This window comes from Urocampus carinirostris, chromosome 5 (assembly GCF_059441175.1).
Source record: "Urocampus carinirostris isolate Australia breed hairy pipefish chromosome 5, RoL_Ucar_1.0, whole genome shotgun sequence".
NCBI lineage: Eukaryota > Metazoa > Chordata > Actinopteri > Syngnathiformes > Syngnathidae > Urocampus > Urocampus carinirostris.
The window spans coordinates 20,581,365-20,606,937 of NC_142353.1; the positions used below are offsets into that span (position 1 = coordinate 20,581,365).

At 40.7% G+C, this 25,573-nt stretch overlaps 1 protein-coding gene and 1 long non-coding RNA gene across 5 annotated transcripts in view; one reads left to right on the plus strand and one right to left on the minus strand.

Annotated features, from left to right (window-relative positions):
• The first annotated feature begins 34 nt into the window (after positions 1 to 34).
• Positions 35 to 25,573, plus strand: part of ndufaf2 (NADH:ubiquinone oxidoreductase complex assembly factor 2) — a 31,817-nt gene continuing 6,278 nt past the window's right edge. Inside the window, exons 1-4 of one of the 2 annotated variants that reach the window (XM_088336125.1) lie at positions 143 to 235; positions 12,879 to 12,931; positions 21,093 to 21,182; positions 25,501 to 25,541. In XM_088336125.1, the coding sequence (XP_088192251.1) occupies positions 12,886 to 12,931; positions 21,093 to 21,182; positions 25,501 to 25,541 (177 nt within the window). In that variant the 5' untranslated portion in view covers positions 143 to 235; positions 12,879 to 12,885. Of the gene's footprint in view, positions 236 to 12,878; positions 12,932 to 21,092; positions 21,183 to 25,500; positions 25,542 to 25,573 lie in introns of both variants that reach the window. The other variant, XM_088336124.1, reaches the window with a different exon arrangement.
• Positions 5,868 to 8,606, minus strand: LOC148365713 (uncharacterized). Of its 3 annotated transcripts, none has more exons than XR_015850422.1 (4): positions 8,227 to 8,606; positions 6,707 to 6,794; positions 6,470 to 6,612; positions 5,868 to 6,314 (listed from the first exon to the last, which is right to left on the minus strand). It is a non-coding gene; the product is annotated as an uncharacterized LOC148365713 (long non-coding RNA). The 3 variants fall into 3 exon arrangements; XR_015850421.1 differs by having other exon boundaries at positions 6,470 to 6,609; positions 8,214 to 8,606; XR_015850420.1 differs by having other exon boundaries at positions 8,214 to 8,606.

Here is a 25,573-nt window from a genome sequence, read left to right on the forward strand (position 1 = left end):
CTCAACACAATTGTCCAAACAGAATGGGGTTTACTCAGTGTTTCCCCGCCTACCGGAAGCTATGCAAACAGGATCTCAAGGGTGACAGATAACTAAATCCTTGTTTATTTTCTTGTAAATATGAACAAAGTAGTTGGCGCTTTACGAAGGGCATTTGGCGTGGTACGAGAACATGTAGGTACGGACCACCTGGGGAATAAATATTACTTTGTGCCCGAGCAAAAGACATTGACAGGTAAGCTAAATTATTATTGTGTGGTGATTTTTGCTTACCTTAGTGACATTTAACCCAACCAATTAGTCATGAATGCACTAGTCTACTTGATAAATGTGTAGTATGGTCGCGTTGCAATTTATGGGGTCAGTTATGTATCTGCGCCGATGTAAACAACAACTATACGTTTAATCTCTAAACTTAAGGTAGTTATTATTAATCAATGTGTAAAGAAGATTTGTATAACTTATGTAAAATAGTGTGGATTGTGTGATGATTTTTTTCTTAGTAAGAAGCCTTTTCGAAATGTTTCATTCTACTTTTACACCCTTGGTTCTTTCACTCCTGTACTGTAGTACTTCGGGTTTACTGCTAGGTGGGGTTCGAGGCTAAATAAAAGTCTATATCTGCTAGTTTGAGTGTTGTGCAAAATTGTAAGAGTTGTATTAATGTTTTTCATGCAAAAGTAAAACCATATTTAAAAACTAAAGTAGGAAAGCAGTGGTATCTGGAATAGCCAGAATTTGCCCACGTTTTTGCACCATCTCTATTCTCCTTGAGACTCATTCGGGGATAAAATATATTTTTAGTATATATTTGGTCAAAGCCTTTGAACAGTATGTTATTAATTGTGATTATGAAATGACTTACTCTGAATGGTTCTATATCTGCATTCTAATATTTTATTATAAATAATTGTAAAAATGGGTAGGATATTGGGATAAGTCACGATTAATTTATTGAAAGAAGCCATTTCCAGGGAATCGTTGTGAAAGATAGCATCTCGGTCTCTGTTTTCAACTAGCAGTATGTATTTTTTCTCTGTTTTATTTTGGATGATGGGTTCGTTGCCTTTTCATTGTGTTAGAGCCTGTCTTTAATATTTGTTATTAAATTATTAAATTACTCTTTGTAATTGATGCATTTGATTAGTTTAAAGGTTGGGTACATCCTTTTAGTCATCTTAAAAAAGTTGAAAATTAAATATTTTTCTATTAAAGGTGCAGTGGATAGTTTTATGTGTCCTAAAAAGTTGAAAATTAAATATTTTCTCTGTTAAGTATGTGTTAACAATGCCCAAATTAGTTCAATAGAGTGATTTCATAACAAGAAGAGCAGTAACCTTTTTCGGGAGCAGATATTCATTAAATGGCTGTGCATGATTCCAACTGGCCTTGTAATTTGGTTTTAACCCTGCTAGATGCCCGGACGTAGCCGCTAATCCTAAATTTCATCAGGTAGCCCTTTGCTAATTTACCAGTGCACGTTTGGTTAGGCAATCCAGTCCCCCTGCATTTGTTACAATAAAAATCCCTTGTAAGGCATTGTTTTTGTACTCTGACCTCCCTGTCCAATGTCCCAGTTTTTAAAATTTTATTTCCAATCTGTTTCGACATGCACATATGTGCACGCGCATCATGAACATGCTTTACAGCAGCTGCAATGAAGACACAAGCAGAGCGCTCGTCTTGGGATCAAGAGATCGCAGGTTCGATTCTCGGCTCCTCTGTGTTATACTGTATGTCGAAGTGTCTTGGGCAAGACACTGAATCCCTAATGCCCCCAAAGAGCAGGTCGGCGCCTCGTATGGCTGCATGGCCGCTATTGGTGTGTGAGTGAGTGTGTGTGTGTGTGAATGGGTAATTGTTAAGCGCTTTGGGAGGTCTTCATTGACTTGAAAAGCGCTATATAAAAGCAGACCATATAAAAGCAGGTGGCGGCCACGAGTAAAAAATAAATAAATACAAATTCTGCACAGCTCCTCTTAGAGGCAGTACTAATAATTTTGATAAGTGAATTGTCTTGATGTGAGCAGGGCTCCAACATCAATCATCATATAAACTCGCTGGATATTTTTTTCTGGTTTAATGGATAGTATTCAATTCACAGTAATTAACTATTCGTGTTAAGTTGTGTCTTTGTCTGAGGATAGAGAGGCCAGCCTCAAGCAGGCTGGCACGCATGGTTTCATTCTGACTGAACTTGACTTTGTACTTCACCTTTTTCTTTGCAGTTTGCAGGGGGAACCTTGCACCCACCTCATATTTATAATTCATTACAAGGCTGCGGGCTGTCAGACTATTCAAATGAGACATCACACAAGCCCATTTCCCATCACGCTACAGGCCACCATTTGACTGGCCAATCTTAATGACTGACACCGCCGGCCTGGTGGAGAAAACTAAAAGACGAATGACGTGTGCACACACGAGCACACAAATGCTTAGCACTCACACACACAGAAGAGGCTATGTATTCTCCCCATGTTGATGTCATCCTCTTTTTCTTGCCACTCGGACCGGTCCAAGCCGGTGGAAATAAAAGCAGATGCATTATTCAGCCCATATGTCTTGCTAAAGCGAGCTCTTTTTGATCTTAAACTGATAGGCCAAGCGTGGGCTCAGGGCCTTGAGGCTTGGACCGCGGGGCTTTTTCCCCTGCTGCATACCAGCAGTTGATTCAGGCAGGGTGTGCGAGAGCTTTCTCTGCTCTACCTACTTCTTTCTATTCATTTGTTCATCCCCAGTACTCATGGTCCATCCTCCTACCTTTATCCATGCTTAGCTGCTCCCATTTTCTACCTCTCTCGGACTGTTAGCCTCAGAAAACTGGGGCGTAAGCAATCTTGCGTGTGGTAAACTATGTATGAAGACTTTAATAGTTATTCCAAGAGAAGACTAAAAGAATGCGGCAGCTTTGTTTTTATTTCAGCCAAGTGCAAAAAGCACAATGTTATGTTTTGATTATGTATCTTGGATTGCTACCCAAAAAACGGATTTCAAAATGGGAAAATCATTATTATTTTAAGCGCTTCTTAATTATTACTATATCATCAATTTTCAACTTTTGTTAGTTAATCACCTTTTTGCCCTTACTGTCTGCTCGCACTGAGGTTGACAAAGGCAGCAGATGGTGCGCTGGTGAAAAATCTTTCCCATGAGTAGCAGAGTAGCCCATCATTCCAATGCCCATTACTGGCTTTGTTCCTCTCCACAGTGATTTCCGTTACAGAGTTGCATTCACCGTCGATTAGGGGGGGTTTCAAAATATCTATACATAGATGTTAATCTATACAGCAATACCGAACAAGCTAAATGTATTCCAAGATCATGCTTGTAACTCGAATTGCTTGTGTAATGAGCGAATTTTCCCGGTATAAAACAATTGAAAACTTATTAATCCGTTCCAGGCCTACCAAAAGAATCCAAGTTAACCCTAAATAGCTATAAAACTGATCTTCCTGATGCATTACCCGATCAATTACTATTTTAATGCATTAAAATAGTAATTGAACATAAAAATACAGTTATATGATAAATAAGAGGATATTGACTAAAGAAAATGGAAATTTATGATAAGCACTCACAAAGGTGGAAGTTGACGTAACGGAGGTGTATGCGTGGTGCGGAATAAGTGGGGTGTAGGAGTGCGTGAGGAGTGATGGAGGACAAGAGAATGTTTATGATACGCAAGCACATATTGTACACTTAAAATTAAAGTTACTGTAACTTTAAATGAACTCAAACACAACCATTTTTTTCAGCATTCTGTTTTTATTTTATTTCTTTTATGGTATTGTACCAAAGTGATGTGTAAATTCTTCCGCATCTATGTAACCTGGACTCGCTGCTTCCCTATGCAAAACCACATCTTGAATTTCTCAAACCGGCCATGGCTGCCCCCGAAATCCATTTTGTTTGCACTCAATGATGACTCCCCATTTTGAAGCTGCTTTAAGTTTTATGTCCCTGTTGCATATTCACAATAACTCCATCTCATCATGAACAAAGGTCTGCAATTTTGAAAGAACAGTCTTTCTCCTAGTCAGGTGTCTGAAGCCAGAAAGCGCATTCACTAACTGGGACAAGCTGATTCTGACGGTGAGCACTCTCGCGCGATAAAGGGTCTTGAGCAGTTTCTAGTAGCCTCTGGAAATTCTTGAAGCTTGGATTTTCTCTCATATGTCGAGCAAGATTACTGTTCCAAATAAATCTTGTATATCTAAATTCTTGTGCTTTGAGGTGCTCGTATCTAGACGTATGACTAAAACAGTATTGCATCTCAATTTTACTTACGAGAAATGTATACAATTAGTTTTCCTTACGCTTGCTATTTTAAGACACTTATGCTATTAGCTTTTGCTTTGTTAGCTAGACTCATCAGACAAGGACCAAGAGCCACCTTCCTTTCTGCCAAATAGGATAGCGAGTCAGATGTTTATTCAACACAAGCTATGATAAACACATTGGGGACTAATATTGTGGACTTGTGGGGTTTCATAAAAGCAGTCATATTAGACTTGGCAACAAAAAGTGACCATGCCAATGGACAAATGCGCTGTCATCAGAACAGATGTACACACCCTCAATTTGCCACATTGATGAAAAAAAATCCTGCTAAAACGCCAAATTTGTTTTCATATTTTATGTGAGGCTTAACTGAAGAGGTGGCCATTTTGTGGCATTGGACAAGCGTGTTCCATTCGCGGTGCATAAGATCCCATTATGCTCATCTGAACCAAAAATTACTCAAAATGCATTTTTGGTTTTAAAGAACCGATGTTGGTGCTTTTCATGAAAAAGTTGGAGAAAGACAGAGCCATAAAAAAAATGATTTTTTTGGGGGGGGGTAGCCACGTCATACATTAAAAAAAAATAAAAAAATACACGAAACCCGTTCTCCAGGCAGCACATTTTGATTCACTGTGTGACATTTGATGAATGGATACAATCTATTGGAAACCGGAGTGCCCGGAGGAAACCCAAGCAAGCACGGGAAGAACATGCAAACTCCACACAGGAGGTTAGCTCTCATTATCTCAAAACTGTGCCGCACCCTGCTGCCCAGAGCCCGTGTTCCATATCACCAATAATACAACTTAAAATGTGTCTCTCTCCTGCAGTTAGTTTATTAAGGCTATTTTTTACAGTCATTTTTATTGTAAATAATGGTTTCAAAATAAGGTGAGTTATTTTGTAAAATTATGCATCACTCAACTACTTCCAAAGGACATATCATTAGTGACAACATCCTTTCATCGCTAATTGTCACTTCAAAACCTCAGTCATTACCAGTAAGTTTATAGACTTCTCTTTCCGTATCATCAGTCATTGTCAGGTTGCTGGAGTTTCCTTTATCCTCCAAGAAGGATCACAAGCGAATGCAATTTGGTCAGTTATTGCAGCAAACACCAATGACAACAGAACAAAAACCACATCTGTGTTGCAATCTGGCTCTATTCTCCACTCAATGGTTGCTCTGGCGGCGTCGTCTAGAAAAAAAGGGCTTACATTTTACAAGACACAACCCTCATTTGCCCTCATTACTTTTGACATAGTAGTAAATATGTACATTTTTTCATAATCGCTCTGGTAGTCTCCCTCTGAAATGGTCACATGATCCAAAAACACATAATGTAAACAACTTGCACTAGAGCGGAAAACTTCTTCAGGTGTGTGGGGGGACGGTTCAATTGGCGTTCTACAGGCACAGCCATCAACGCCAAATTCCCCACGTAGTTGGCACCATGTGTGTGCTGGCCTAAGACTGTGGCCTAATATCAGGTGCGCCTTGTACAAAGACAAAATTTAGTTTTGTTCTTAAATTTGAGCATCCACTTTTTAATTAGGTGTGCTATGTAGTCCAGGAATTCAGAGTAATTCTCAATTATTAACAATGTTGTATTGATCTTTCTGACATTTAAAGTTACAAGAAAAAAATTACTTTTTGAAGACTGTTGAAAATATTTTAGGTTTCAGAATACAGGTATGTGTCTACTTTTAACATCTAATGAAAGATTCACCTCGAACAAAAGTTGTCAGTGAAAAACAAAGCATAAAGCGGCCTCTAAAGGACCCTAAGCCAATCTAGCAATCCAAGCATATCTGATACTGGCACGTCTTCCCTTGGCCGTCGTTCTTCTTTTGCTGCTGCCTCTTGACTTTTCCCTCCCTTTGAAGCCTTGCCAACAAAGATTCAGTACAGAAGAGTAGTTTGGTATGGTAGCCTGGGTTTGACTCAGCAGAGGACTTCTCTTCTCTCCTCCTTTCTTTTCTTGCCCCACATCAAAAACTAACAGGCCGATGTGTAAAGAGCGTGCCTGGAGAGGGAGCAACTGTATTACCCGCTGCCACCCCATTGCTGGTCCATTGTGTCTCGCTGTTGGCTATCCATGGCCACTAGCTCTCTATCGCTGACTTTGCTGTTGGTTCCATCCAGACGAATACGGAATCAATATTTATTCCGCTCTCTTACCTGTTTTTTATGTATCCCAAGGCCTGGGAGCCCCCGCCTTGCACTGCATGGGGCGGCATGCCATGTTAACCAGATGAAAGCCGAAGACGAACGAGCCTTCCTTGGGCGGCTCGCCTGCAGCTCCCATCGCCTGCCATCGCCTGCTTTTTATTTAGGAAGAAAAGAGGCGCGTTGACATTATCGCCCGCTGCAGGCGCATTTGAAAATAATTGCCTGTATGATTGCTATTTTTCTTACCTCTTTGAGGAGGTGTAGCCTTTTGTCTCGGGGAATCAATGGTTGTTCAATGCCGGACAGAGGAAAGGCAATTTCCTTTCATGAGAGTCTGAAAAGGAAAGTATTTTTATCCCTATTCATTTTTAGCAGTCTGACATGCAGTTTTAATCTAGCGCTCCTCTCTCCCTGTGTGTGAGGAATGGAAGTGATTCAGAGGTTCCTTAGAGGTGCGCCACGCTGTGTCAGCGGAGCAGCAAACCACCACTATCCTTTTGTCTATTATTTATTTGATCAGCCAGCTCTCTTCTATGAAGACCAAACGGAAAAGGCCGGCACTCTGCTATTTCAGAACGGCCGGGCTACTCTCGGGACTGATGGAAGTGTGTGTTTCTGTCTGCTTTGTATTTGAAAAGAATCAGGGATCTCGTGTGTGTGTCAATACTCCAACACACTTAACACAACAACAGATGGGCGCGTGTCATCAGAGCGTTGATTCAAGCCGCTTATTTTCATGGAAAGAGTCGCAGTGGAGGGAGACGCGGGTCCAAATGGCTGTTTATTTTGCCACAAGTTGTCCCCCGGGTGTCATGAAGGAAAGTCTACCCTGCAGTAGGACATCAAGGTGCCATTTACCTTGCGTTGGCAATGTCCAGGCCCGCTACTGTAAATCATGTTAATTGATCAGCAGCTTTGTGGTGCACGAGGTTTAAATGAAGGTTGTTTAATCGTTACAGTGGTGCCTCTGCGTTTGGCTTATCTTGCACGGTGCTGGCTGCCAAGTGTAGGCATGTGTGTGTAGAAGATGGAACATCATGGAGTAGCTTAACTACTAAATTAAAAAGGCATTTGGAAAGATGGATGCACAAGTTAAGATAAAAGGTGACAAAATCCATGGGGAGAGCATCACAAGTTTGGCGACGCTGCCAATGTCATCACGGTTCAGGTTGTAACCTCATGCTTGAGTATTCACTGAGTGGTCACTTCATTAGGTACGACTCTAGAATATGAAATGAGGGGCGGCAGTAGCTCAGGAGGTAGAGCGCTCGTCTTGGGATCAAGAGATCCCAGTTCGAATCTCGGCTTGTCCGTGTTACATGTCGAAGTGTCCTTGGGTAAGACACTGAACCCCTGATACCCCCAATAAGCAGGTTAGTGCTGGCTGCAGGGCCGCTATTGGGAAATGTGGAGCACATTGTAAAGCGCTTTGGGGAGTCATTGACTTGAAAAGCGCTATATAAATGCAGATTATTTCATTTCATTTCAAGCATATTCACAATTTCGTTATGTCTGACAATATGACGTTTTAACATTTTTTCTGACATTTTTAACATCTTTGTTAGTGTCAATAGCTCTGTCCAGGCCAAAGTCCCGCAATTGTTTTTTGGTCTGAACAAATCCATTGACACCAACAGCAGCAAACAAACAATGTGAGGTTCGAACAACCGCTCTCGACAATCTCAACAGCAATCAAGCATATTCACAAAAACACAGTCGGCAAAGTGAACGGAAAATGATAGCGGCACTTAACATTTAATGCAGACCTGCAGAGTCCGGGTGCCCGTTGAAAGTAATCCAAGGAAAAAAAGTTTATATTTCCAAAGGTAAGGGTAGGTAAAATATAACTCCACTATTGTCGGCCACGTCCACAAACACGTCTCGCCTTTACTTTACTTCCCGTCAGCCCGCGTTTGCCCCGCAACTTCTTTCTCATTTGCTCGTACAAAACATATCAGAATAAGTTTCTAAAATAAATACATTACAAAAATACACAGTTGCAAATACATATTATACATGGTTACACATATTTACAAAGAAAGACGGTACACCGAGAGAGTTTTCAAAGCTTTGATAATAATATTATAAATTTCATCCCAAACCGTGCCTGTGAAGGGTAGCAAAACGCTACTAGCAACATGCTCGCAACACAGTAAACTGCTCTGTTAAATAAACACACCGTACTTGTAATAAGCACGGTAAACCGTTCTCATCTTCCTCCTTATAACTGACGTCATCAAAGTCGTCTTCCTTCAGTTGTCATAAAGATGTCGTCCCACGCTCCCTTATTCAGAAACACGCTAGCATCACGCTCGCAAGGTAAAGTGTGCGTGCGGTAGCCCTGTTTCCTTCTATATCGGACTGCTCGTTTGCGTTTAGCTTGAAAGTTGCGTCATGTGCCTTTCTTTTTGCAATTTGCATGATGAGGATATGTCTACGCTAATTTAATTTGTGCACAGGCTAAGAAGTTGCAGTCTAAATCTTACCTTTTGTACTCAAGCGCCGCTGGCGGGGGTTGGAAAAATTGCATAAATTGGCCGCATCACTGAATAAGCCGCAGGGTTGAAAGTTTGGGAAAAAAGTAGCCGCTTATATTCCGGAATTTACGGTATATCCTTTAGTAACCTCTAGCAACTAGAGAGAGCATTTGGTTTGGATTTCTTTTTAAAATGATACATTTTGAAAGGAAGGCCTAGAGACTCACTTTTTTGACATACTAAGAAATTAATGGTACACTGAATTTAATCATCCAACTGCCTGAATGTTTAACATGACTGAGGTATAATAAAATACTGGCAGCCTGTTACAATGTCAATACATGCCGTTTTGGCTGTCTTTGATGATGACGACCAAAACAGTGGGCAACTGGAATGTGGTTCTACGTTTCCTTGCTTCTGTTTTTTTCTCTTGCTACTTTGTTTTGACTTTCCTTAGTCACTGCCTCACACAGGCAAAGTTGTCACTATGGCAGACATCTACATGCGGTTGTTGGGGTTTTCTTGTGAGAGTGGATAGTTAGCTGTTTCGATCACCTCGAGTACACCAATCAATCTTATATTAAATTGTTTACATGCAGAGCGTAATCAACACAGCCCATAAAATCATTGGCTGCTTTATGCCTTGTCTGGTGGACATTGCCAGCTTGCGATACTGCAACAGAGCCACCACCCTTTTAAGCTGTTTCCCCCTGGTAGTTGTACAGGTTCCTTAAAACAAAGGCTAACAGGCCAAGAGACAGTTTCTTCCCCAGGCTCAACCCACCCTGAACAAGAGCGCAAGACTGTGAAAAATACGTATCTTTCCTGTTACATTGAAAAATGAATAATGGTATGTTATTTATCGCCCTTTTTAGGAATTTATGTTGCTGCTAAATTTTATTGTATCACTTTCCATTGCATTGTTGTTACGATGCACTCTTTTTCTTTGCAATATTATTACAACTTAGTCGGGTTTCCAAGCTTTATCTGGTAAATATTTTACCTATCTATCCTGACATTCTTTTATCTTTTTTTTCTCTTTTGAGTTTTTATCACGTGCTTTATCTAGAGTGCCAAGTTTGGTTTTGCTGAATATCTTCCTTTTAGTTTAAAATATACTAAAATAATAATGTGATTTTAATTAATTAGTATAGTAATTCACGAACAATAAATAATGTTATCTATATTTTTATTTAAAATATTATTGTGGAAAAAATGTCAATGTTTAAAATAAGGATATTATATGTATAAGGAAAATTGCAAGTTTATGATTATCATAAATACATTTTGGTCCCATTCACAGATAATTACGTTCACTTTCAATATTTTTTTTCTTAATTCAATAGAATAAATCATTATTTCAGGGTGGCACAACTTCTGAGTGGTTGACGCGTCCGCAGCACAGTTCTGAGGTCATGGGATCAGATCCAGCTATCAGCCTTTCTGTGCGGAGTTTGCATGTTCTCCCTGTTTGTTCTCCGGTTTTCTTCCACAAAAGACATGCATGTCAGGTTAATTGGACAAATTGTCCCTAGGTGTGAATGAGCATGTAAGTTGTTTGTCTATGTGTGCCCTGTGACTGACTGGCAACCAGTTCAGCGTGACCCATGCCAACTGCCCAAAGATGGCTGGGATGGGCTTCAGCACCTCCACGACCCTGCTGAGGATAAGGGGTGCAGGTAATTGATAGATGGAAATCATCAATTCTACTTCTCGAGAAAAACTAAAACAAACTTTTATACCATTTTTTTTTAAAAATTGGGTTGCACTTTGCACATGAATCGATACGGTACATATTTTTCACATAACAAAGACGACATGTGAGCCGCTCTGCCCAAATGAGTCACATGTCGCAACGTTCTATTTTTGGTTACAGTCCCATAACTGAAAAAAAACTCATGAAAAAAATCTTTTTTTTTTTACATTTTTCGCTATTTTGAAAGGTATGACATTCGAAAACACTTTCATAATCCACAAAAATATTGAAAGTAACAAAAGTAACATTATTTTTTTATATGTGTACAAATGCCTTCAATAAAATCAAACTTTAAAATAAGACTACCCATTTAACTGTAAAAACATTTGAATGACATCACACAAAAAAAGCAAATAAAACTTTAAATGTGTTTTTCCTCAGGTTTTTGATCAGAAAAAGGTGAAAGGTCGTGATTCAAATGGCCATATCTTCAAAATTGTTCCTCAGAAAGCTTTGACTCTGTTATTGTTTTAAAGCACATTTATCATACCTTCCATTGATACCAAAAATCCAAATTTGATATTTGCCTCACTGGGACTCAATGAATCACATTGTTGCAGGAAGACTACTTTAATATGATTCATTGACCAAAGCCCTCCAATTTCAGATGGGCCGGCATCATTCTGCGCCACCCGAGGGGGCTTCCTGTCACAAAAGGTCCCTACTGGCACATGAGCAGACAGCCTTTCGCTGCTTATTCTGAATATTTTAATGAAGCAGACAGGCGTAGAGGAATAGGGAGTGATAAGGCCCCGCGTAGAAGAAACAGAAAGGAGGGTGTGAAAAAAAATAAGTGACAAAGAACAAGGGAAACGCTGACATCCATGGTGAAATTACAGCACGGATGGGATGGAGGGGAAGAATGGCGAGAAAGAAAGTGAAAGGAGGCTTTTTGACAGAAAGAGGCTGAAATGAGTGGGCGGGACGGGCAGACGGGAGAAGGTGGAGGCAGGTTAATGGAGGCGGGGGGTCTGGAGGTGCAATGCAAGGAGAGAAAGGGGGTTGGAGGAGTTTGATGGAGGTGAATGGATAGGGGTGGACAGCTCTGTGTATGGGCATCACACACCGAAGGGGAGAAAGAGGGCTGGAGGGCTACACAAAAGGACGCTGACTTCCTGGATCGCTGATATTTTTTTCCCCTCCGCTCAGAGGACTGGTGGTCTTAAGCAGGCAGGGGCACCATATCCCTCCTCCCCACAAGCATGCCTGCGTTTAGTTAAAAGTGACACCCCAGGGGAAATCAGCATTCTTTTCCTTTTGACTTTGATATGAGTTATTCTTCTTTCCACTGCTGTGAGTAGCTCGAATCTCAGCGGCTTCGGCGGTGGCAGGGACAAACAGAATGAGGGCTGTATTTAAGAAGTATGAAAGAACCAACCGCAGCAGGCCTACTTTACGTCCAAGCTCCTCCTCTCGCCACAGCAGATTCAAAGCAAGGGCTGGCCTTTTCCTTCGGATCCTGCGTCACAATGCTCACAGCAAATGGGGAACAAAAGTTACAGGCCTCACACATCCTTCCTGTTTAGATTTGAGAAATGGAGACAGGAGATTTAGGATTGGAAACCTTGTGTTCCTGGTTTCACTTATGCATCTTTCTTACATGTTACTATGCGCCCATTTCTACCCATCCTCTCAGCAAAAAATCAATTATTCTAAGTCTAGGGTTCCAAATGGCTGTCTTAAGCCTTTTTTTCCTCTTTGCAGGGGTGAGCAAACTTTTTGAGTCATAGGCTGAATTAATTTGAAAACATCTAGCAGGGGTCCAGGCTGTAGGGGCAAAAAAATCTGATACCTCTGCGATACATGAGGAAAAAGGATAACATAAGTCAATCCTTTTTTTCTCATTTGCATTTACCTGCACATGTAATGTTTCATTTCCTATTTTGTTTGTATAGGGACCATTTTATCAAATTGCGAGGAGTGACAGACATACCTGTCAACTTATGCGTATTGTGTACACTGTATAAAAGTTATTAAACCGGGAAAAAAGGCCGATCTCGTCTTGACCGTTTTGGCTGTTATCTGGATTGTCTCGGTGACTGGTAGCAGACCATAACATCATCGTAGTCTGCTACTATTGTTACCGTATTCTACATTATCTGCCATTCTGTGGGTTAATGGTTTCTATGTTGTGCTAGTACAGTTTATTTTCTCTTACTAAGAAGGATTTCTACCATTCAAACAGGGAGCAAATGGTTGATGTTGACCGGTATGAGATCAAGAGACTGTTGATGACTGGTAAGCACTTAATGTACACTTAAAATTATAGGTACTGCAACTTTAAATGAACATATACTACACATTTTTACAGCACAAGTTTTCCTATTTTATTTCCATGTATTAGTTGCATGCGCAATTTGGATGACCTGAAGCTGGCTGTAAGCAGTCACGTGAGTGGTGAGCGATCTCTAGCCTCTGGGACTGCTCAACAACTAGATTTTCCTTTGTAAAAGTGAGGTAGATTTTTGTTTAAAAAAAAAAAACCCTTGTGCTTAGAGCTGCTCGTATAAAGAGGCACCACTGTAATTGGATTTTGTCTTGTCAACTCTGGTGAGATGCTCAGCTCAAGAGCCTTGGTGAGATTCAAGCGAGCTGCAGTTTAAAATATGTGCAGGCTTCCCCACTTTTTGACCCCACTGCGAGTCAGGTGCATCTCCTGCGAGGCGTTGGTCCACCCGTCGGACAGAGATGATTTGTTTATCAGTTTCTCTCCAGATGTTTCCAGTCGGCTTGTTTTCCCCCTTGGCTGACATCTGCGAGAGTCATCAAAAGAGCGAGCGCTTGACAGGCTAGGGACGCCTGCCACGACATTGCAGAGGTGAAAAAAAAATACTCCTAGGTCGCCCCCAGCGGGAGTCACCTGGGAAATGATGTGTCAAGATGGGGGTTGTGCGTGTACGTGTGTGTATAGGAGAGTAGAGAACGCTTATGTGAGTAAGAGACAGTGAGTGAGTTGGCACAGGTGATAGAGTTTAGCAGGTTGGATCCTCAGTTCAAAGAGCAACCCCCTCAGAAAGCACACGCAGCGTATTATTCTTGGTAAGGCGTATCTGCCGTCTTATTGGCACAGTGCACTGCTGCTACAAGCAACCCCCATCTCGCCTCCTTTGCCGCTCCACCCCTAAGTCTCTTCACTCTGTAGCTCCCCTCCCCCATCAACAGGCGAGCAGATGAGTTGCACTCAGACAGGTGAGATGGTTCATGAATATTAATGCAGCGGGATTTCATCCCTACAGCTGCTGGAGCTCCTCCTTAACTGTCCCCCTTCCATCTTTCACTTCAATGCAATGCTGCTGTTTGTCCTTCACGGTGAGAGGCAGCTCCCTCGCTTCTGTCCCGCAGGTTAATCTGCCCGTTCATCAGCATATGTGTGTGCGGGCATGCATATTGGTAAGTACTATAGGCTCCCCCTATTGAGTGATGAGGAGGCAGAGCTGTCACAAGGGTCCCGCTGAGATCGAGAGAGGTATGACCCTTCATGACACTATCACCTCTCTGTCTCTGTGAGGGGGAAGGGGGACCCTCAACTCTTCCACTTTGACAAAATGGGCGAATGATGCACAACGTCACTCATTACTGTAGAGTGAAACTGCGATAGATTGTTCTTAATAATGTAAACAACACCCTGGAAACCCAAGGAGTGGCAGCCATGCTGATGGGTATAAGTTTACCTGATTGTTATTGTGATTGACATTCGAAATGTGTTGTTATTTGGCTGTCGTTGAACGATCCGGCCTAAGTTAGGATGGGAAATGTTCACTGATGTACAAAGAAGGCTCATAGAAATCCTTGTGGTGTTCGGGTTCTGGTTTAAATAAGGCGAATCTCTGGGACTCGTCTCAGCCAGTGAACGGCGCACTATCATCAGCAAGGTGTTTTAGCGTGCCAGGGCCATCCCCCGGAGTCACATTGCACTCACCGGATAAGGGTGCACTCTTTTCGGCTGGGTTTTCGGAGACACTCAGAGCTTTCCTTGGAGTTTATTTTGGTCGGGAAACGCCGCAAAATTTTTGCCCCGGGTTTATGGCGCTTTACCTCAACTTACCAGGTAACAGTAGTTGGAAATAAATAATGAATTGACAATAAACAACACACTTGTCTTTCATTTGACCATTCAACAAAATTAGTGTAGACCTGCAACAACATCAAACCGCGTCTGGTGGACTCATCCGATATTGCCGACTGTTAACATTTGGGGATGCATGTAAAAACTATCAAATATAAGCTCTTGTTTCATCGCTAGATAATTTTGCTCATCTTAAGTATTTGAGTTCTCGTTTTACATTTTTTTAAACTTGATTTTCTGGTCCTGTGATGATTAATTTTTTTTTTTTCTTTAATCAGAACATTTATAATATAGTGCTCAGTTCAATTAACATATTACAAAATGTATTTACTGTATTCTTGGCAGTGTTGGGTGTGCTATTGAAAAACAGTAGATAGTCACAATTACTAGTCACTTCATTTAGAAAGTAATTCTGTTACTCTGAAAGTAACTCTCTGGTTACAAATTACCGTACATACTCCTATAGAAGTCGACCCCTCGAAATGTCATTTAAATAGATGTAAACATAAAAGAAATAGAAGAATACGTGTACACCAACCTCTAAAAGCAATGAAGTCTTCGTATTTTTGGGCTTTTGCAATCTTCAGAGACATTTCACATCAATTTTGTCTCTGGTCTTTAAACCACTCCATGATCTCCTCCATTTCTGGGTAGGCCTACTGTTCGTGACGTTTTTTCTCTAACCATGGTGAATTGAAAAATTAATTTTAAATGAAAAGACCATCATTCAGCAAACTTTTACCATAGTTTCTGTGCTCACATTTGCCCCATTGATGTTCCGTTGGTTTGTTGTTCCTGGATAAGCCATGCCCCCATCTCAATACGCTGCCTACCATTCATTACTGGTGACAATCAAATATGCGTATTCAAGCGGGCCTTCCAGCTTTCAAAACTGAACTGTGTCTCCAATTATTCGACAAGACAAAAATGAAAATAATTTTGATTTAAAACAGCAGCAGCATTTTTAGACTATGAAATAAATTAAAGCTACTTGTGATTGGCTGGTAACAAATCAAGGGTGTGTCCTGTTTGTTGTTCAAAGTTGGTTAGCAAAGATTCAAGCTCACCTGAGGAAAAGTACAATAGAAAATGGATGGCTGGATAATATTTAATCGATTTTTATTACGTATTTACACAGTAAAAAAAAAAATACAATAAGGTCATAAAAAAAGATTTTGTTTATGCTGGATGCATTGTTATTTGCCAATAGTGTCAACATTCTCATTTGGGGGAGTTGGTTTCTATTCAGGAACAATGCTTTTAAAATATAACACTTTTCTTCACAAAGTCAGTTTTTGCTGTTGTTGTTTGAAATGATGGTCCACAAACAGTGGTCAGCACCACAGTTTCAGCATTCGCGCCATTTAGTACGCTGGTGCTGAATGGAATAAGTGGCCTGCTAATTGATGCAAGGACAAATAAAAAAAACGGAACCGCAATCAATGCTTTATTATTTATCACTGCAATAAATCGGCACTTTGGGTACAGTGAGAGAGGAAAAAAAACACCTGATTTAACATAAAACAACCATTAACTGGTTGTGTTTGGAGAAGCCAGGATTATCTACCACCATGAGGATAAGACATAATTGCTATTAAACTAAAAGATGTATAACAATGATTACCTAAATGTGTATTATATTCTTATGTTAATCAAATCCTCAATAAAATGCCTCCATTAGATTAAGGTAAAAGCTTTTTTAATTAAGGTTTAAGTACAGAAAATGTTGGGTTGTCATTAACCAGCAAGTTAATGTAGCTCACCTAAGCTATTCGAGTCTTAATGGAAATCCGCACAGCAATAACGCAATACTGTAAATGCTTAAACCCGTTCTCCCTCTTGTCCTTCGCATTTATGGCCTTCGTGCCATTTCATTGAAGACAGTCAAAGTCACCTCACGATGTACATTGCCATGAAAAAGTATTTGCCTTATTTTAATTTCTGTGTTTTTTTGCATATTTATCACTCTCCAAGGTTTCAGATCATCAAACACATTTAAATATCACACAGAGACAACCCAAGGAAATTAAAAGTTCCATTTTGAAAGGTTAATTCCATTTATTAAGGCACACCTATCCGGCCCGATGTAAAAAAAGAGTTGGTAGCCATAACAGAAATCAAACGTTTACAGTAATTGGTAATGACAATGCTGTGGAGGAATTTTGGCCCACTTTTCTTTGCAAATAAATTTACTCTTATTTCTTGTAGTTCAAATAAGGAAAAAATAATGAGACACTAGCAATAATATACAATGTGTGTGGCTTTTTGTATTGACAACAATCAACACAATCTTCAGGGTAAAAACAAAGAAAGTCATGAATAAAATCAACGTACAAAAGAAAATGCCCAATGTAATTTCAAACTTATTTAAACGCAGAGAGAAAACCTACTAAATAAAATGTAAAAGATGAAGAAAATGCAACACATATTTTTAGCTGAGTTCAATTGATGAAGACCACAGTGAATTTTATTCCAGTAAAATAAGTAGGCTATATACGTTTTTATTTAATTAAATGCCACATTTAAAAAAACTTAAATCTAAGTGCTAACAATTACCTACTCACATTCAGTAAAATAACAAATGAAAAAGATTTATAAAAAATCAGTTTTGTCTCTGACGAGTTTATATGAAATCTTCCATTAAAAATTATGAATATTCAGAAACACCTTACGATCCATATTATGACAAGCAAATGAAAAGTTTCTTTACTTAGACTTCCTTTTAGGCATACTTTTATTTTTTAGGCTTACTGTGACTGTTTCAGTCTTTTTATTGTGCCTTATTTCATTAAACTTCGGTCCAATAGCGATTTTGTATCTGCAGCCTGTATGTGTTTATATGCTGCTGTCCTCGATGTGAGGTTACCAGCAGAGCACCAGTCTAGCTCGCAATCCTCCCCTTCTCCAGTCTTTTGTGTGTGTATATTTGTGGAGGGAGGATGAGATGTGTTTCATAAATTTATGTACACGCTGTATATGATATTCAAATCCGTGGATGAATTCCTCGATAGGTACAGGGGTTTAGGCATGCTGCAAAAGTAACGAAACAAGAAGGGGAACCATGTCAGAACGTAAAAATGCAAACTAACCGAGGAAAGCGTTATCAACGGGCTACTTGCTTCTCCGTTAAGCGTATTAGTTCAGCTTTAGCTCCAGTGAAAAAGCGTTGCTTGTGGGGGCTGTGTCATAATTGTACCGTTTCTGTACAGCTGCCACCCACACCCAATGCAAATATGGATTGGGATCTGTTTATAATTAGCATACCTGTTAAATGTATTTGCTCGCCGAGCCTGGGGACGGCAGCCTTTTGTTTGCTTGCACTTGTTTTTGTTCTGCAATCACGGATAGTGGGCGGGTGGTGGAGGTGTGCTGGGGGCATGTTCTAGAAAATAATTACTCTGAAAACATCTGACGTCCACCAGCTCAAGGATCCCGGAATCTGTCCTTTTTTTTTTTCGCGCTCTGGATCAAAAAGGCGGTGTGGAACCAAAGCAATGCTAGCCTAATAAGCTGGCCTTGTGACTATATAGGCAGGAACATAAAATATAGAGTCAGACTCGTCGGGCGTAGTTGCAGATCTGCATATGCCCAGGAAAGGCTTTTGTTCTCCAACAGTAAACATGTTTAGCTAACTGAGTGATATTCTTCACTGGTAGGATTTTTGAGTGCATTTAAAATGGAATTGTGTCATCCCGGGGATGAAGCCCTGACAAATAGTTTAATTAACAATGAAGCCTCGTGTCTTTGTTTATTTTAAAAATGATTATGTCAGATTGTGGTTTAAGGTTTTTGAAAAGTCTCTTTTTTTACTAGGTGATAGTCTGCAACACCAGCCAAATTACAAATTTATAAATGATGCTGCCCAGACTTCCCACACTTCCACACTCGATGAGCATGTGCAGTGTCTCAAAGGTGTGGCAGAACAGATTGAGCTTGTCAAGATAAAACCTGCATATTGCCACTATTCGCTTTGACGTGAAATAAAAAGGTGTGTCTGGCAAGAGGCTCTGGGATTGCCACTATGACAGACACTGACAACCTCCCAGCAACAGTTCTGGTTGGATGCCTTGACAAATTTAGGTGCAAAACGTGGTCCAATGGAATACAATATCTCCCTATGACCCTGGGGAATGGGTGATGTTCCTCACTTTACAATGCAGTCTGCTGTTGAAAGCTCCCCAAACTTTACACCACTCAATGTCAAAGATTAAGTTCAAAAACATAACTAGACCATCGTTTATCAAAATGTAGCGTAGAGTGTTTGAGTACCAAATTTTGTAAGGAACACCCTGAACACAATGCTGAGCCTGGAAAATCTGTGAAGAGTACAGTCCTAAAAGAGAGCACGGGCAGAATTCTGATTGGTGGTGTCTATCCTTCCATATCACTCCTTCCTGTGACTCTCAAATATTCAGTTATCTTGATCGTTTACCAGTGGGATCAGTAAAAAATATTGTTCCTAGTAGGAGCTTTGTGAGATACCCTTCCCAATGACTCCAAACCTGTTGAATACCTTGAATCTACAGACAGGACCTATCCAGCCCGTCTTCCCTTGGAAGTGGTGGAATACATTCTTATCTAAACCTGCCTGATGCCACTTTTCAGGGCAATTCCATAGTGGAAGAGAGTTTGTCCCGTATCAATGATCGTAAGCAAATGCTCATACTATGACCAGCTGGAACTTCTTGAACTTGTACACCAGCCCGGTAACTGGTAACACTCTGCCAAGAAGTGTTTGTTCCAGGATAGCCACTGTAAACTGTGAGCGGCCCAGCAAAGTCCTTTTATATACAGTAGCTGCCACTTTTCTCACAATGCACCTGAAGTCATTTACACAAATAGTGCACCCATAAGAATATGGACCCACATTACCCTTTTGGGTTGTACTCAACTGGGAATTATGTGTTCAGCCAAGGAAACATATTCCAATATTTGTAAACATCATATCTTTCTCAAATGATTTAATTTGTTCTTTGTTTGGTCCCTTATCGAGGACCTGCTTGTCATGAAGACTCTGCCCAGGGGCTAAGATTAAGCCCCCGACAACTTGAACCCTAGGATCATTGGGACACACAAATCCCTTGACAACAATAATGTGCAGTTTCCATTAATTTTACTAGCAAGACTGGATGTGAAATGTGTTTCAAATGAAAATGTTTCCGTGGCAAAATCTTCATGCAATGCTATATATTTTTTATGGCTGATTTTAAATATATGTCTGGGAAATTAATGATTGGTTATCATCATCTCATTTCATCATAATGTATATAATATTGGTGTCAGAGCAAGCGTTCCAAATTGTACCAAAACAGCTTAGGTCTTCATGGTTTTGTCTACTTAGTCTTGCAATTGAGGAATCCTAGCATGAAAGTGTATAATCTTTAGTGCATCCTAGTGGTACAAAAAACTTTGATTCAGATAAACACAAACATTGACTTGAATATTAGGCATAAATACATGTCAATGTTAATTTTCTTGAGAAAAAAAAAAGCCGTAGGTCGAAAAAAATTGTATTATTTTTCTCATAGTGGAATCCCTACATGAGATAAACTAATTGTTGCAGCCCTGCACACATAATTGCTTTGTGGCTCTCTCTTTCGATGACTTCCGTCTTTTTACCTCCCACATCACTTCCATGCCCACTAGAGGTGGCGGGGGGTGTTGTCTGGACATGCCACTACCTGTGAGGCGGAATCTGGAAACAAAGCACTTACGCTCCTTATAAAGCAGCGCCGTTGTTTTGCTTCATTGTTTTGCTCGCCCAACCGCCCTCCTCCTTCCTCGCCATCTCTGTGTCATTGTGTGCCAGCCAAACTTGTCTAATCAGCAGATTTCCACCAAAATAATTGGTGGCGGCCTTGCTGCTGGCGGGCCTCGTGCCGTACGCAGATAGGGAAGAGGCACACTTAATATTCTGCGTGGCTCGTGCCTGCCCCCTCCTCCCCTACTGTTCCCTGTGATATCTGACCTCTTTTGTCTCCTGCGCGGCTTGATGTTGATTTTGGAGGGCATTGTTAGCCGCTGCGTTGCCATTGGTAGAGCTGGTCTGCAAAAGGCGATCAGGAGGGGGGCCGCAGTTGGTCGGGTGAGAGGGAGCTTCATTTGCATAAAGGCTTAGCCCAGATTTGGAGCCACTCAGCGAGATCTGAGGAGAAGGGCCCGGGGGCCACGAGGTAATCATCCATGGCCTGTCACAGCACTGTCATTCCTCCGTGTATTTATATGTGTGCGCAGGGAGGAGGCTTGTGTGTGTTTGTGTGCGTGAGTGACTTGTCGCTGTTGTTTGTTTGTACCACTTTGCATCATCTCTTGCACCCTCTTCTTTTGTTCCAGGGAGACTCATCCGTGCCAAGAGAATGGTGGAGGCCTCAAATCGCACTGAGTACGAGTATACGGAAGGCAGCATACCCATCGAATGGGACGGTGAGTGTCTGTCCCGTTTTAAGCATTTAAATGAGGCTAGTTCATGTCTTGCTTCTTTTATTCCACCCTTGCATTGCAAGATCGGGGGTTGTGAATGTTTTTTTTCTTGTTTGATCAAAGAGACATTCTTGCCGGTTAAATAGGGTTCCTTACAAGTGGATACCAACGGTTCCTTCTGTCTCAGGCTAGCCTCATCCACCTTAAACCCTTCATCCCACTTCTCCCCATCCCTCATGCATTTTCATCAGCATGCAAATAAGAAAAGGGATAAAAGAAGGCCCAGAATCCCCCATGCTAGCTGAAGGAAGAGTTGGAGAATCTCTCTCGCTCACTCTTGCTTTCACTCTCTCTTTGGCTTCCTTTAACCTGCAAGGCTATACAGCTAACTCAGCCAAAATAAAGCCTCTTTATAAAAGGGTGGAAAAGAAGAGATACGACACACAGGAGAGAGAAGGAAGTACAAAGGAATTGATGGGAAATTAGAGAGTGTGTGTGCTTTCAATTTCTTCAATCTTACCAGATCTGCTCATTCTCTTTTAAGACTCTCTAGAATCAAAATGGTTGGTTTTCTATAAGCCCCTTTAAATGTTCACTAGTGGAAGCATTTGCACTTGCCAGGGCTTTATCCGGCCTTCTACAGAAAAGTCAAAGACAAAGGAGATTAGATTTTCAGGTTTTTAACATTACCACTGTCAAAGACTACAAATGTAAGAGCACTGTATACAGTATCTAGTAATGTGGTTCACCTTTTACAGTCACAATGCTGTTGTGTGTTGTGATTGGGCTAAACAGCGTCCAAGACCGTAGTTCTTTGTTAGAAGTATTCACTTCTTTTATTTCCCAAACAAATGAACCTGTAAAAAAAGATGTTATTTGATTTTAATTGTATTTTAGTGTATTCCATTGTATAATTGTTTAAACTTGAATTAAGATCACCAGCTCGGTGGCCTTGGGGTAGGGCGCCCGCCCTGTGACTGGGAAGTCGCTGATTCAACCCTCAGCCGGTTCATACCTAAGACTTACAACATTGGTGCTCATTGCCTCCCTGCTTGGCGCTCGGCATTATGGGTGGGAATTGGGGGGTTTGGTCACCTAATGACTCCCAACACATCAGTTGGGTTGGGCGAGGGGGCTGGGAATCCCCTCCTCTGTATCGATTTCCCAGAAAGAGTCAGAAAAAGACTCTAGCCACCTCCCACTAGGGGCACATGGCTCTGGTGTATATATATATATATATATATATATATATATATATAGTATATAAGATTACTACTTCACTGATTACACCTACCACTGGGTTTTTTTTTGGAACGTAACCCCCACCTGAAAGAGATTTTACAATACTGTATTTTCTCGACCATGAAGCGTACATAAAATATCCAAAATACTCCGGGCACTCCACCCACATTCCAAAAACATGCATGTCAGGTTATTTGGCTGGTTCAAATAGTCCCTAGGTGTGAATGAGCGAGTGAATGTTTGTCTGTCTCTGTGTGCCCTGCGACTGGCTGGCCACCAGTTCAGGGTGTCCCCTGCCTACTGTCAGAAGATGGCTGGGATTGGTTCCAGCACCCCCACGACCCTACTGAGGATAAGCGGTGCAGATAATGAATGGACTCTGAATGTGAAGAGAGTGAACCTTTTAATGGACATTTAGAAAAACTGTTCAGAAACCTGTAATGGTAAATACAGCTATAGAACCAGCTACAGAGACTGCGCCTTTTAACACAGTGCGCCCTATGGTCTTGAAAATACAGTATTTTCATTAAATTTTCTGAAACGTTTAAGACTCAAACAATCTTTTCAATAGGACTCTTTACCATAACTCATAAGGGGTGAGCAATTATACAATTCAATTTCAAAGTTTTTATTGTCATATGCACAGTAAAAACCACGATTCCCTGCACAATTAAATTCTTACTTTGCTGTCCACACAGTTTCCAGCGTAATAGAACTAAGCAACTGTATACACGTATACATAAAAGAATATTATGAATATTAAAAAAGATAAAAATACAAGGTTAACTCTTTGTGTTGAATAGAGGTGTCGAACTCAACCTTTTTGAAAGTATCTGTAATTCTTATCGTGTCTGATAGCAGTATCGACTGCGCTGTAGTAGCCATTGAAAATTAAACAGGGACTTTGATTGAATAACAATTTTCTTTTTCCCCTTGTCATCAAATACAAGGTTGTAATGGATTTAAAATGAACAACTTTACGCATTAATTGAGAAAAAGCCAGAAATTATCTTGGTTCCATCGCCTTCACAGTCTAAATAATTTTTTCACAGTAACTGAAACATGAAACCAAATTCTTAAAACAAATTATTACATATTAGTTGGCCAAAATCATCCCTCCTCTTCCCGGGGCCTCACAAAAAATGTGAAGATTTGGTCGTGCTTCCAGCTCGGCCCCTCAAAGTTAATTGGCCGAGCTTGGGCTTTTTCGGGCTTTAATACCCACAGGCCTGGTTATGTCGGGCTGGATTTTTTTAGGCCCAATCTTACCTCTAGTTAAAATAATGAACTGGCATACTCTACAATCTGCTTGAGGATGTCCAATATTTAAAACAGAACAACCCTAACCTTAACAATACAGATACTGGGTGGCAAAAGCTCAAAAGATATTTAATTGTGCCAACTGCATGTCACTTGACTAGGGCAGAGGGATAGAAAAAACATTGCCAGGCCTGCAGGGAAAAACAGCAAAGAAATAAAACAATTGAAAATTGAAACAGACAGCATCAAATTAAAAAAATGCTATACTGAGGACTATACACAGGAGCAAATAAAAAAAACATGTCAGCAATCAACGAATCACAGCAACTAATTAAACAGATGAGCATTTTGAAAAAACACAGTAGGAAATTAAAAAGCAAAACAAATAATTGTTCCTACTGGAAGCAGCAGATACATGGGTGAATTACTTTCTTTTTTCCTGTCATTATATTCAAATCACGCTTTGTTGTGGTCACTATTTGAAGGAGAACAGACTTTTTCTTCCTCCACGTGTTCAAATCAACATCTGGGTAGTGAGATAAGTTTTTTTTGTTTGTTTGTTTTTTTCAAAAACAGCAAATAAAATAAATAAAACAGAAAATTCTTGGCTTTTTAGTACAAAGCAAGGCTGTAATGGTTTCACAAGTTCGCTTTAAAATGGCTGTCAATCATTTATATTCCAAAGGCAGAACATGGCGGGCTATGACACAAACGACACGCAAGTCAGAGGAGTGGAAATTTCCTAAAATCATAGGTTCACACAAGTGTCAAGAACCAGAACAGGATCAAGACCCAAACGCGTGATGTTCTCACACAAGCCTTGTATTTTACGGGAAATGAGGAGTCATGCACGTTAGGCAGCTGTCTGGCGTGGAAAGACAGGGAGCCAGAGACTGACGAGATCGATTCCAATTGCTTGAGTTGATATCGGACAGATGGGGTCAATACCGGACAGGACGGGACAGACAGGATAGATAATGAATCAGGATATCGAAAATAAACAGGAAAAACTAGACGGGAACGAAAACTAGAGGAAATAATAAACAGGACAAAAATAGACGGAAACAAAACTGGAAACCGAAATTCAACAGGACAAAATAAACGGGAACAATACCGGACAGGAAATAACAACAGAAACAGGACCGAGTCAAAACCCACGTCTTGCGGGGCAGAGGTTCGTTGACGGACTGACAAAGTAAGAGAGAGCGCACTGGGCTTAAAAAGACAGAAAGCCAATCTGTTAATGAGCCGCACGGGCGGGGCCAATTAGGCGCCATGGCAACCGTGACACAAGTCCTTTGTCCAGACTGAATCTTGCAGGTGCATTGATAAGATTCAAGGCCTCCGTCTCACAGTAAATCATAACACCACTTAGGACAATGTGGAGACTGTATAGGGCAAAGTAAATAACTACATTTGAGTACATGGATAATCATAAAGTGGAATAATTGCCACCAAATGATTACTTGGTTAAACGATAAGAATGATGTAATGGTTAAGATAACAAAAATATTGTAAATGAAAAAGTCAGTACTCATTTAATTTTTGCCACACTGTTTAACAAACGAGTATATCCGTTGACTCGAGCCGGGTTAAAATCTCATGATTTACCATAGGCTGGTAACCACATCAGCAGCCTCGAGGCTCTAAGTAACATCCAAACAAACGTCTCAAAACATTAGAATTGCTAACGGTCCAACTCCAACCTACGTTAACTCCCAGTGGGAGCAAGTCGACCAACAAAAAGCGGCAACACCTTTAAGAAATTAGGCTTTTGTTTGTGATGGTATTCATTTCTTGTACTTTCTTCCCCCTGCAGCTTGGATGCGAGGAAGACGAAAGAACCCTCCCTCTGTAGAGGTACGTCTCTCCAGCCACCGCAGCATCAGCCC